This window comes from Rhipicephalus sanguineus, chromosome 2 (assembly GCF_013339695.2).
Source record: "Rhipicephalus sanguineus isolate Rsan-2018 chromosome 2, BIME_Rsan_1.4, whole genome shotgun sequence".
NCBI lineage: Eukaryota > Metazoa > Arthropoda > Arachnida > Ixodida > Ixodidae > Rhipicephalus > Rhipicephalus sanguineus.
The window spans coordinates 213,249,231-213,261,535 of NC_051177.1; the positions used below are offsets into that span (position 1 = coordinate 213,249,231).

General features: G+C 44.8%; 1 protein-coding gene across 1 annotated transcript in view; it reads right to left on the reverse strand.

Moving 5' to 3' along the window:
* Positions 1 to 12,305, reverse strand: part of LOC119384068 (potassium voltage-gated channel protein Shaker) — a 289,149-nt gene that overhangs the window by 57,966 nt on the left and 218,878 nt on the right. The window contains exon 2 of the mRNA XM_049412748.1: positions 5,214 to 5,526. Coding sequence (XP_049268705.1) covers positions 5,214 to 5,526 — 313 coding nt within the window. The remainder of the gene's footprint in view (positions 1 to 5,213; positions 5,527 to 12,305) is intronic.

A 12,305-nucleotide genomic window follows, 5' to 3' on the forward strand; every position in this document is an offset into this window, starting at 1 on the left:
GAAAATCGTCTATAGGCACTGGATTTTGACCTCCAAGGTAGTGCGTGTGTGCGATTTGTCCTGTGCGTGATTAAACAATGAAAATTCACAGCGTACATGTAAAATTAAAGTGAGCTGCAAGTCGTCATAGGCTTCCTAAGCAACGCTAAGCGGCGCTGCTGCTCTTGACAGACAGCGCCATCAGAAAGATAGAAAGATAAAAAGATACTTTACATACTTCAGTCAAGCTTCCGGTCCCCAATAGACAGAAAATATACAGAGTCATACCTTATTCACAAGTTCAATACACTCCAGCCAGCAGGCATTAACGTTTCCTATGGGGGCTCTTAATCTATTCGGTATGGTACATACACAATGAAAACGATTGAGAGTTAATCCCTTCTTCTAGGCATTTCGAACCTACTATTGTTAAAATGCCACGTGCTTCCATTGACAATCATTCAGCGAAACGTACACCCCCCCGCTTTTTTTTTTCCTTTTTTTTCGCGTTCCTTATGACTCACCCAGTCGTTGCGGTGGCCCCTCCCCCCCCCCCCCTCCCCATAGAGTTTCCTAAAATTAACTATAGGGGACTCTGGCGCTGCGATCGTTCAGCTACCATGGGAATGATGGGTAGTACACAAATTTGCCTAGTCTTCGTGCTTGCGGCTTCAAACGTACTTGTGGCTTTGTTTATTGCTGTGTTTTGGCGTTCGTTTCGGATAAAAGAATAGACCGTTGTGAACTTCGTGACCAGATTTGAATTGCTGAGCCTAAAGAAGTTAAAGTGGCGAAGTGAAACTGCTGACTTTTGCTGAACTTTGTTTTTCGACAAAGCGGATGCAGCCGACGCGGAGCCAAACGGAGCCGAAAGTACGAAGTTTAGACAAATTTGTGTACTACCCATCATTCCCATGCTGGTTGAAGCGTCATGCGTTGCAGCTCCCATAGACACTAGCGCCAGAGTTCCCTCTAGTAAGTATTGTAGGAAACTCTATGCCCCTCCCCACCCCTTCTCCCTTCTTTTGGAAAGGGCAGGAAGCATATACGCACGATAGCTAAGGAAATCAGTTCCAGCCTTGAAGAAGACAAGTCCACTTGTCGAAACGTTGGCTCGAGCACCCACCCCCTGTTTACGGATTTTTTCATCGCAGCTTCCATCTTCCACTTCCTGCCGTTTTTTGAAAGCTACTATTGGGAAGTTGTGTTTTAAACGATAACGGCAAAAAAGCTTGGTTCCTTAATGCCTGTTTGCATTACTTGTTTGGTTGTGAGCCTTCGTTATGTCTGTGCATATCACTTATTTTTTAGGTTTTGCAAATTCTTACTGCAATTCCGTTTTCTCATCATAATATCATGTTTGCTTTTCAGATACAATTTTTTGTGCTGCTAACGCTGAACAAGAGCGACAACGTAGCAAGTCACAAGTCTGATGCCTCCAGCCGTCACCACTTTTTGATTTATTCATAATCATAAGGAATATATATGGAGACATGATGCCGGTTTCTGCAGTTTATTTTGCACCATATGACACTATGCACATCACTGTCACAGATTTTAGCTGGCTATGCTCACACAAGCATGTAAATAAAAAACACCTCAAAGGCTTAATTGGAAATCACAGTCCGCGCTTTCTATATGACTTTGCTGGAAAAGGAATGTTATTTTGACGAGTTTTATTAAATAATGCTAAAATTGAATGGTTCTTTTTTTTTGCAGTGGTTGGGCCGAACGGCAAGTATCATTGGAGTTACTTAAAATGAAAACTTCACTATTTCCAAGAACAGTCGCGCTAAAGTAGAGCATGGATCAATTGAGTACCTTAAAAAAGTTGTGAAGTGGCTTGACGCTTCGGTGTGGGTCATTTGACCCACCAAGGAGTGTTACCAGCAAGAGTCGTCTGACTCCCTCAGAAGTGGTAACCTGATCCTTCGGGTAAGAGTCCTGCCACTCTTCCTAGAAGGTCAGGGTATACTCTCCTAAAGCGCGCCGAATCTGGCCCACCTAGAGAGTCACCGTGACTCTTTGAAGAGAGTCGCATACGTGGTAAGTCAGAACTCATCGAAAAGAGTGACACATACTCCTTTTTTTTTCTTAGAATGTTGTGTACGTGTCTTTAAAAGCTGGGTTCATCGACTTTAACAGCGAAACTGTTTAGCAAATCGTTTCTTGTCCGATGAACCAAAAAACTATCATCATCATAAACGCGTATGTGCCACATAAATTGGGTAAATCCCACTACTCACTGCTGGTCTACTAAAAATGAAGTGTACAGCTCGCGCCTAACCATACGCAGCCGTGGGTTGCCAGAGGCTAAAGCGCACTACAATAGACCCGCAGTGCTGTACCGCCAAAGAAGAAGGTAAGTCCCTTCAACCCCTGGATTTCCTCCAAATTGATTTCTAACATGGACATTCAAGTGATCCTCCATCATTACGCCTGAGCTGCATACAAAGTTCAACAATGTTACAGTCAAGTTCAAGCCAAGTTCAACCTTGCTGCAGCCAAGTTCAAGCCAAGTTAAACCTTTCTAAAGCCAAGTTCAAGCCAATTTCAACCTCGCTATAGCCAGAATAAAGCCAAGTTCAACCTCGCAACACCGAAGTTCTGCCTAGATATAGCAATAAATAAGCATATGACCGATCAGCTCCGCTGTGTATCGAGCTTAGCGCGGCTTAGTGCAAGCTTGTTTCAAAATAAAATGTACAGTACGGTCCACTCTTACAGGGAACACGCGAGCGCGTGGCTGACAGCCCGCGCGGCGCTGACTAGCGGCGAGATTTGTAAATGCGGCGCATGCGCATACACTTGTAAGAGCGGCGCGCACCCGAACGCCGTAATGAATCTATACGCGTGCGCTGCATTTACAAATCTCGCCAGCAGTTAGCGCTCCGCGGACAGCCGGCCACGCGCTCGCGTGTTCCCTCTAAGAGTGGACCATACTGTACACTTGATAGCGGGTCACGGCGTTTCAATATGTCCATGTATTTAGTGGCCACCAGGTGTGCTTGCGACGATGATGTATTGAAGTATCGTTCTTGTTTCGAATAAAGCAATTGTGAGCTTGCGCTCGTGTTGTTTCGGTCTCCTCTTCGTCCGTGTCTAGACGGACCCCGCAAAAGCGTATATGCCACCGAAATTGGTCAAACCTCACTACTCTCCACAGCTCCACTAAAATGTCGCGAAGCGAAGAATGCGGCAAAAAGCATGCTGCTCAAATAGTTCCTCAAGATCGTGCACGAAACGCCAAGTGCATGCGGCAAGTCAGACAAGACGACACATTTCGCGGCACAATGTACCGTGTGCTGCATAGCTTCATTGGCCATCCACCTTCACAGAGTGTAATGGAATGTTTTGTTAATTATTTTTAAAGGTAGCTTTGGCAGCGACAAAGCACTCCCTCCCCGCCGTGAAGGTTGTTTGCGACAATGGCAGGTTTTAGTGACTCGAGCCACTAAAAATTCGTCGTGACATTTCCCTATTTGGCAAACAAATTCACACCAGCGTGATGCCATCTGTTCACCTTAATCTAGCTCATCTACCTTCACGCCGACTACATAACAACTTTTTGTGGCGTTTGTGGTGTTTGTGGCGTTTGTGGTGTCCTGATCTCTTTCTTGTGTCCGTGTTTGCACGCCCTGTCTCTTTTTAGAATGAATACGTACCAACTAGCTCAGCTCTCTGTTATTCTAAACTTTAGCTGATCACGCATGTGCGAGGAAACTTACGCTTTCAACCTGTCGGCTCTTCCACAAGCGATTCGTTTGTGGAATGATCTATCAGATAATCTCGCATCAGAGCGAGACCACGCAAAGTGCTTGAAGAATCTCAGATAATATTTATGCACCGAAATCTGATATATGGCATTTCCACATTCATTCGCGCCTATAGTACTGTTACCGATATGTTTTCTTTTTTTCTTTTGTTCACCTGTTCTTGTGTTCCTTTTTGTACATTTATTTGCTAAAGACTCTTTCGTCAGTTTTCATGTTTTTTGTAAAACTGTTGCTGTTTATACAGTTATATTATCCCTTGTGTAACACCTTCCTTCCTTAGTATACAGTAAAACCTCGGTGATACGATCACGGCTCGTACGAATTTCGGGGTGATACGAATTTTTCTGTGGTCCCGGCCAAGGCCCATTATCCTGCAATGTATTGGAACACGGTTGTTGCGAACCGATTTGCACCCTGCGACGTTTGATACGAACGTACGCTAGCGCACATGTACGAACAGATGCTGCCCGCGCTGTCGAGGAAGACCCGGCAGTCACGCGCGGGCGCGGGCATGCGCGCAGCGCGACCATCAACGGTGCGTCGTTGCCTCCGAGATAGTGCGCGCGAATCTTGGAGGCCTTAGGCGCCTTACAGATGACGGTTACAGATGACGTTGACGTCGCGCTTTTTTTTTTAGACGCGTTGACTCGTGCTCCTGTGCTCGAGGCAGCAGCGTCTTTGTACTGTGTCATCATGTGCCTACCACGTCGATGCAAGCCATGTCCCCGCAATCAAACGTTCTATGAAACAAGACTAAAACTTGGGCTGCGGGTCCGTCATGAAGTCCCATTAAAGGTGGACGAAAACCTCAAGAGACGAAGCGGAGGGTCTTGGCAAAGGAGCTTGGCCTCTATCTATCGTGTGAAAAAAGCGCTTCTTAAATCACTTTCGCCGCAGTACTACGGTGTCATGCAGAAAAGCGTAGTAAAATTAGGAAGGGGCTTCTAGCTGTCACGGGGCGCAACACATCTGGTTCATTAATTACAGACGCGCACATGCACTGTATATTTACGAGTACAGGTATTATTGCTGACGTCCTAAAAACTTTACTGGCAATCATTCAGAGCTGTTCGTGACGTCGCTGCGGCCCTGAAAAACACTAAATCAAAGCGTATGCCAACTTTCTTATGTCGCGTACTGATTTTCCATGTTTTCTGGTGATACGAATTTCGGATGATACGAATATTTTTGGTAACGCCGCGAGATTCGTATCACCGAGGCTTTACTGTATTTTGAGTTTCTGTTCATCTGTACTGACCAATATTTCACCACTGTGCACACGCTGTATTCCCCCCCCCCCCCTTACCCAACGAGGGCCCCGTAAGGTACTCATAAATAAAGTAAGGAATAAATAGAATAAAACAGTCTTTTTATACAAAAGGAATCTTCGTGCTGAGGAAAAGAACACTGTGTATGCGATGGGAGTGACAACTATTGGGACACGTGTATCACCGGTACCTGGTAGTAGTAGAGGATGGCGTCGAAGCTGGGCCTGTTGCGGTCGAAGAAGTACTCGTTGCGCAGCGGATCGAAGTACCGCAGCCTGCGCCCGGGGTCTCCCAGCAAGGTGTCCGGGAACTGGTGCAGGGTGCGTAGCTGCGTCTCGAACCGCAGCCCGCTCACGTTGATCACCACCCGCTCGCAGAGGTCGTGTTCGTGCGGGATGGGCTCGAAGTTGCCGCCGCCAGGAGGCGACACGAGCCCACCGCCGCCGGACAGCCCCGCTTCGCAGCCGCCCGTCGCATCCTCGCTGCTCAGCTTGGGCAAGGACCTGTGACAGAGGGAAACGGTTAACACTAGCACCTTCTCGTACGTTCAACTATCGGCCGCTGTACACCATAGAACAAGGTCAGATGGATAGTACACACGGCATAATCGATACTCTAAAATACACAATGAAAATAAGATACTCAAACCCGGTGCATGTCGTCATTCCCGCATGCGACCGAGCGTTTTCAAAGTAAAGCTGAATTATTCTGCCATACAACGCGGACAGGGAAAAACAATACAAACTTTTATGTGCGCCGCGCCTTTCCGAAAACAGCGAAGAGCTTTCACTGCGTGGCTTTACTTTTTTGCTATGGGCATAGCGGGGCTGGATGGGGGTTCTTGTGCTACGTAGTACGGCTCCAAAGCACCAGCCAGTAGAAAAACGGGCCTTTTTTGCCGGCCTTGATGCATGGCCTGCCACTTTCGTCTTAGAGTTCTTGGGAACAAGAGGGCCGCGTGTCGCTCAGGCGGAAAGTTGAGCTAGTGGTATCCAGAATAATAGGTCATTATTAGGGGTGTGCGAATATTCGAAAGTTTCGAATATTCGTCGAATATTACATTCAAGATATTCGTATTCGATTCGAAAATCGTGTATTCGAAAAGTTTCGAATATTCGATAACTTCGAATATTCGAAAAATTCGAATATGCGATTCAATTATCATGCATATAAAATAACTCGTCTTCCACATTTCTGCTGCGTTCGTATCGCTAAAAACGTTGCCGAGAGGAGCGAATAAACATCGTAAGTACACGGAGGCACAATATCTGCCTGCGACGAGCGCCCCAATACGTATGATTTATTGCTGGTGCATCTCCGACGTGCAGCGCTGTTGGCGATCATGTAACCGTACATTTTCAATATTATGCGGCCGTAACGTGCCGCACTACCACTCGTTCACTATGCGGGACCACTTCTGAAGAAAGACAGCGACCCATGTGACTGCTGGCGGACTGTAGGCACCTTCAGATACCCCAGTCTGGCAAAGCTTTGCCCCATGTACCTCCCTATACCAGCCACTTCTGTTCCAAGCGAGCGTGCCTTTTCAGTGGCAGGGGGGGGGGTGTCTCTGTTACAAGGGAGCGCCTGCTGCCTGATCATGTGGAGCAACGCATATTTCTTCGTGATAACATGTAGTCATTACTTTCATTGTGCCGTGATATTTGCTTGTGTTGTGATGTGCATTGTGCTAGCCTGGACATTGTGTTCTGGACATAGCAGTGTACGTTGTGTTGCCAGTCAGGCTGTTAATGTTTTTTTTTTTTCAAATAGCTACATGTTAAATGAAATATTGTTACTGTGGAGGCATTTTTCCTTTGATATTCGATATTCGATTCGATATTCGAAGGTGAATATTCGTATTCGATTCGTATTCGAAAAATTTGATATTCGCACACCCCTAGTCATTATTACTAACGAAAAAGGAGACGGGGACGAGAATAAGAAGCACGGCACCACGATAGACTTCAGTTAAACTTGATTACATAAAACATTAGTGTATACAGGCACAAAGTGGTGACCGCATGCGCACAAGAGTCTCGTTAAACTCAAAAATAGATTGAAACGCCTGTAGTACCAATTTCTTCGCGGATAATCAAGCTTCTTGTCAGAGAGAGTCAGCGAGGCACTGCTAATTGTCAGCTCCTTTTTTAATCGTGAGAGGCTCATAAGTTTCTCTCTCCCCCTGCGTTGCGAAGCTGCGCAGCACTGTGGTTTTTTTCGTAGTACGGGCGACATGACCATCTCCGGCAAGGTCCGCAAGGTGCCCGCCCCCGGGCCAGCGCTTGCACTACCGCTCGGTGCTCCCGCAATCTTATGTTTATACACCAGCCAGTTTGGCGACGTAACGACGGCCACAGGACAGCGGAATCTTGTATACCACTGCGGGTTTGCACTAACCCAAGTACCAAATCTGATATATCCAGACCTTTCAGCATGGCCGCACTAATAGCGGTGACTGACACTTCGCACAAAGGAACAACACCTGGTACCGACGGCATTCCTTAGGAAGTTTTTCAGAACATGGAGGTGCAGCTCTTGACGCACTTCTCTAGGCTAATAATAAACTATGAGAGATTGGGAAGTCCCATCTGATTGGAAACCTTCAGTTGTTGTCCCGATTCCAAAATAAAAAAAAGTCTGTAAATAACCTGCAAGTTTTATGCCCCATTTCGCTGACTACAACTTTTATTTATTTACGCAATACTCACAGTGCCATCAAAGGCATTACAGTGAAGGGGTGAGCACATTATAAGCGGTTTTATACAACATCACATATAAACACTGGAAAACAACAAGTAGGCACAATAATAAATAAATTACATACACAGCTAGTACGTAAAGAAAAGCAAAACCGGAACTAATAAAAACACGAAGTCATCAAGGCAAAAAACGTATCATTTGATATTTCATTAACTACTGCAGCAGGTAATCTATTCCATTCCCATATTGTTCTTGGGAAAAACGACATTCTGAAGGATTCAGTATTGTAAAACATTTCACGAACTTTATGGGAATGATCGCTCCGTGTGGATACATAATAAGGTTCGAGTATATATTGTTGCCGATCAATGCCAATTTTTGAGTGAAAAATGTTATGAAAAAGTTTTAGACGGACTTTTTTCCTGCGATTTTCCAGCAACTCCCATTTAAGACCCACGTTCGCTTGAGTAGCGCTAAAGGTAAATGTATAATTTCCAGTCACAAACCTTGCAGCTAGATTTTGTACTTTTTCTATACGTTCCCTGTCACCTACCACCGGTGGGTCCTACACCTCACATGCATATTCTAAAATCGATCGGACAAATGTCTTGAAAAGCAGTTCTTTAGTAGCCATACTAAAACATTTTGCATTGCGCCGTAGAAACCGTAATGACTTGCCAGCACTTGCGACTACGCGATCAACATGACGATGCCATTTTAAGTCATTGGTAAAGTAAACACCATGATATTTATATGCATGCACTTGTGACAATGGAACATCATCCAAAGTATACTGAAATGAAGTTGAATTCTTTTTCTTGGTAAATGACATGAAAACAGTCTTATCTAGATTTAAAGTCATATTCCACTTGCGACACCACTGGCTAATGAGGTTTAAATCACACTGGAAAGCCCAACAGTCATATTCACTAGTAATAGGCCTGTATAACGCACAGTCATCAGCGTACAATCTCATACGTGACAGAACACCTTCACCAATGTCGTTTATAAATAAAATAAACAAAAGCGGACCCAGAACAGAGCCCTGAGGGACACCAGAAGCTACGTCTCTTCTTGACGACTCAAAACCGTTAACAACTACGCATTGTTTACGCATTCTTAGGTATTCGACAATCCAGGTGATAACTTGCGCATGGATTTTGTAGGTATGTAATTTTTCAGCTAATGAGGTACAGTGTCGATACAGCTAATGAGATACAGTGTCGAACGCCTTCTTGAAATCGAAAAAGATACAGTCTATAGATAGCCGCTTGTCAAGAGTGATACCGTGAGTGAATTCAATTAACTGTGTTATACAAGAAAAGTTCTTTCTAAAAGCATGTTGATATGGATTAAATAGGGAATACTCATTCACATGTGCTACAATACTTGAATACAAGATGTGCTCTAACACTTTGCATGCTACACACGTTAAAGAAATTGAACGGTAATTACGCACGTAACTTCGCGGACCAGATTTATGAACGGGAACAACTGCACCAATCTTCCAATCACTGGGCAGGGAAGATTCTGCCAGAGATTTTTCAAAAAAATATTAAAAAAAACAAGCTATACTTCGCGCGCAAATTTTAAAAAAGTAAGTTGACAAGCCGTCAGGTTCTCCGCCTTTACCAGCATTTCGTTTTAGGAGCAACAATTTTATGCCACGTGTACTGGTAACTACGTCATCCATGTCACCAATCGCGGCTATCTGATCTCACGGGGTAGTCCTGCCGTAATCACTATTTGGCATCTCAGTCGAAAAGACAGAAGCAAAATACTGATTAAAATATTCCGCCTTAGCTTTGTCTTCGGAAACGACACTATCTTTCGATGTGATTGAGGGAATGGCTGTTGTCTCTTTGCCATTTCTTTTCACATGTTTCCAGAATTGCTTGGGATCATCCTTAATTCTCAACTGAAGAGATTCACTAAAAGCATTCTTGGTTGCGCGAATTTCCTTTTTCATTTCAATCGTAACTTCTTTTAGTTTCTTGGAATTAACACTTGATGGCGCACAAAGAAAGTTGTGGTGAAAACGCTGACGTAGGTCTAGCAGTTTGTTTTTAAAACAATCCCATAATTCATGTGTATTTTTATACTCCGCTTCTGTTGCAAAAACGTCATAGTACCTAGTCAAGCCCTCATTTAGGCCATCTAACTGAGCCTTCGAATAGTCATACACATGTCTCGGCACACTACTAGCACATTTTACATGCTTAAATTGCATTTCAGATATCACAACACTGTGGTCACTAATGCCAGCAGCCACAACGGTGGAAATCATTAAATGAGGTTGATTTGTGAACAACAGATCTAGTACATGATCTCCTCTTGTTGGTTCAGGCACCATTTGTGACAACGCAAATAAATTGACCATATTCTTTATTTCCTGGCACAAGCGACCGTCATATGAAATTAACGAACCCTGATCATTCCATACGGCATTTGGGAGGTTAAAGTCACCGCCTATCACCAGGTTATCTGCCTTTATCATTTCAACTGCAGATCTGAACTGACGTAATATATGAACCGGTGAATCCGGTGGCCTGTAAAAACTAGGTACAGTCAGAGTACATTTGTTAGAAAGTGTTATTTGACAGAAGATAACCTCGCGTTCTCCGATTTGAACAGACAACTGGACAGACGAAAGGCTCTTTTCTACTAGTATGAAAACTCCGCCACCTCGACAATTTGTATCTTTTCTGTAACACGTGTAATCATCTGGAAACACTTCATTGCCCGCTATATCATCACCTAACCATGATTCGGTTCCTAAGATTACTGTTGGCTTAATCAAGTCGATAAGTGCGCTAAATTCGTCAGCTTTATTCTTTATACTTTGGCGGTTTATCACGAGAAATGAAACATTGCCATTGTTACAGTGATGACGTCACTTCAGGGAAACGGCCTGTTTTATCTCTTCATTATAAACATACCTTGTGCCATTGAACAACAGTGTCATAGCGAAGGCTAACTTTGTCGCCATCCCTCCTACGAGATTTCGCAAAATCCCACAGCTGCTTTCTTTTAGAACATACTGAAAAATCTTCAGATAATGCAACCTGGTTGTTCTTTAACTTTTTAGCGTTAGCTAACACCAACCGTTTTTCCCTGTACGAAGAAAAGTTAGCTATCAAGGGACGATTTTTTGCGGGTTGAAACCTGCCGAGGCGATCCGCACGTTCAATTGACAAGTTGCGTTGACCCAACATAGAATCACATAGTTCATGTATTTTACGCTCGGAATCTGCGCTCTTTTCAGCGATATCAGTTTCTGTGTCGCCAACTGTCTCCAAGCTCGCCGAAAAGATGCTGGCCACACGCGTTTCTTGGTGGCTTAAACGTCATAATAAATACCATCCGGCTCAAATAGGATTCTGTGCTCATTTGGGAACTGAAGACAGACCGACTTTCTACCTCGTCGGACGACATTTTACAGGTTTCACCGCAGAGCCACGCTGTACGCACTATAGTAGCAAGCGACATAATGAAAGCTCACAGCAGTATAGATCACGAAGTCATAATAGGTAATATATATATCATGCCTGATGCTTGGGCAACGCTGGGTGCGTCCGCCATTTCTTGTTGGGCGCGGTTGCGAAATCGTCTGCTAACGTCTCTATAAAAAGAGGCCGCAGAGAGGCTGAGCCGCAGTCATTGGCGGAGCTTTCGGACCAAAAAAATATGCGGTCGTTTCTTTCGTCATTGCGCGCCGAACGATCAGTGGACCTCACTGTGCTGCCACAAATAGACGAGAACACAATGTCGGAGTTCTGCGCGCTTAAAAACTCATCCGGGCGGCAGTTGCAAGAGCCGCACCACTTCACAATGCCGAACTGTTGTTCGCTAGTGACGTGCGCTTCGGATCTGAGGTAGGAGCTCAAGGAAAGTGTTGTTGCAGAGCGGATGTGACTGTGAAGCTTCTAAGATAACCTTGCAGTGCAATACATCTCCATTGTATTTCCCACTGCGATTTTATCCAGGCGTCATAAACACTCGTCAGATATCAATACCACGTTGTTTCTGCGCGACCTAGGGCCGTATTCTCAAACAATCGCAAAAGGCAACAATCGCAAAAGTATCGCCTTTGGTGCGCGCTGATTGGCTGTTGAGCAAAACCGGAAAGGTGAGTGCGCCATCTAGTATTTCCGTCGACGTGACGGTGCTCTACGGCGCTCCTCACATGCCTGGAATTAACGAACACACCTTATCACCGTCGGTTGGTGGTGAAGTCTAGCATTACAGTGATATAGACGGCAGCTTCTAGTATTCAATCCTCGGTGGATGTGCGCAGCTTTTAAATGCGAAGCATTTCTTAGCGAACCTTTGGCACTTTGAGCGTTTCTATCTACGTATCTATCTATCTATCTATCTATCTATCTATCTATCTATCTATCTAGCCGCCTACGTCTGGGTGCTCTCGTGATCGCCTCCTTAACTTGGTGTAGACAGAAATTGGCATGGGAGGGTAAGAGGATTTGACGAATCTTACTGTGGGGCTATGACATGAATAACGCTCAAATACTTTTGCGTACGTTGTCAAACCCTTTCCTCAAAACACGTGTGGCACATACCC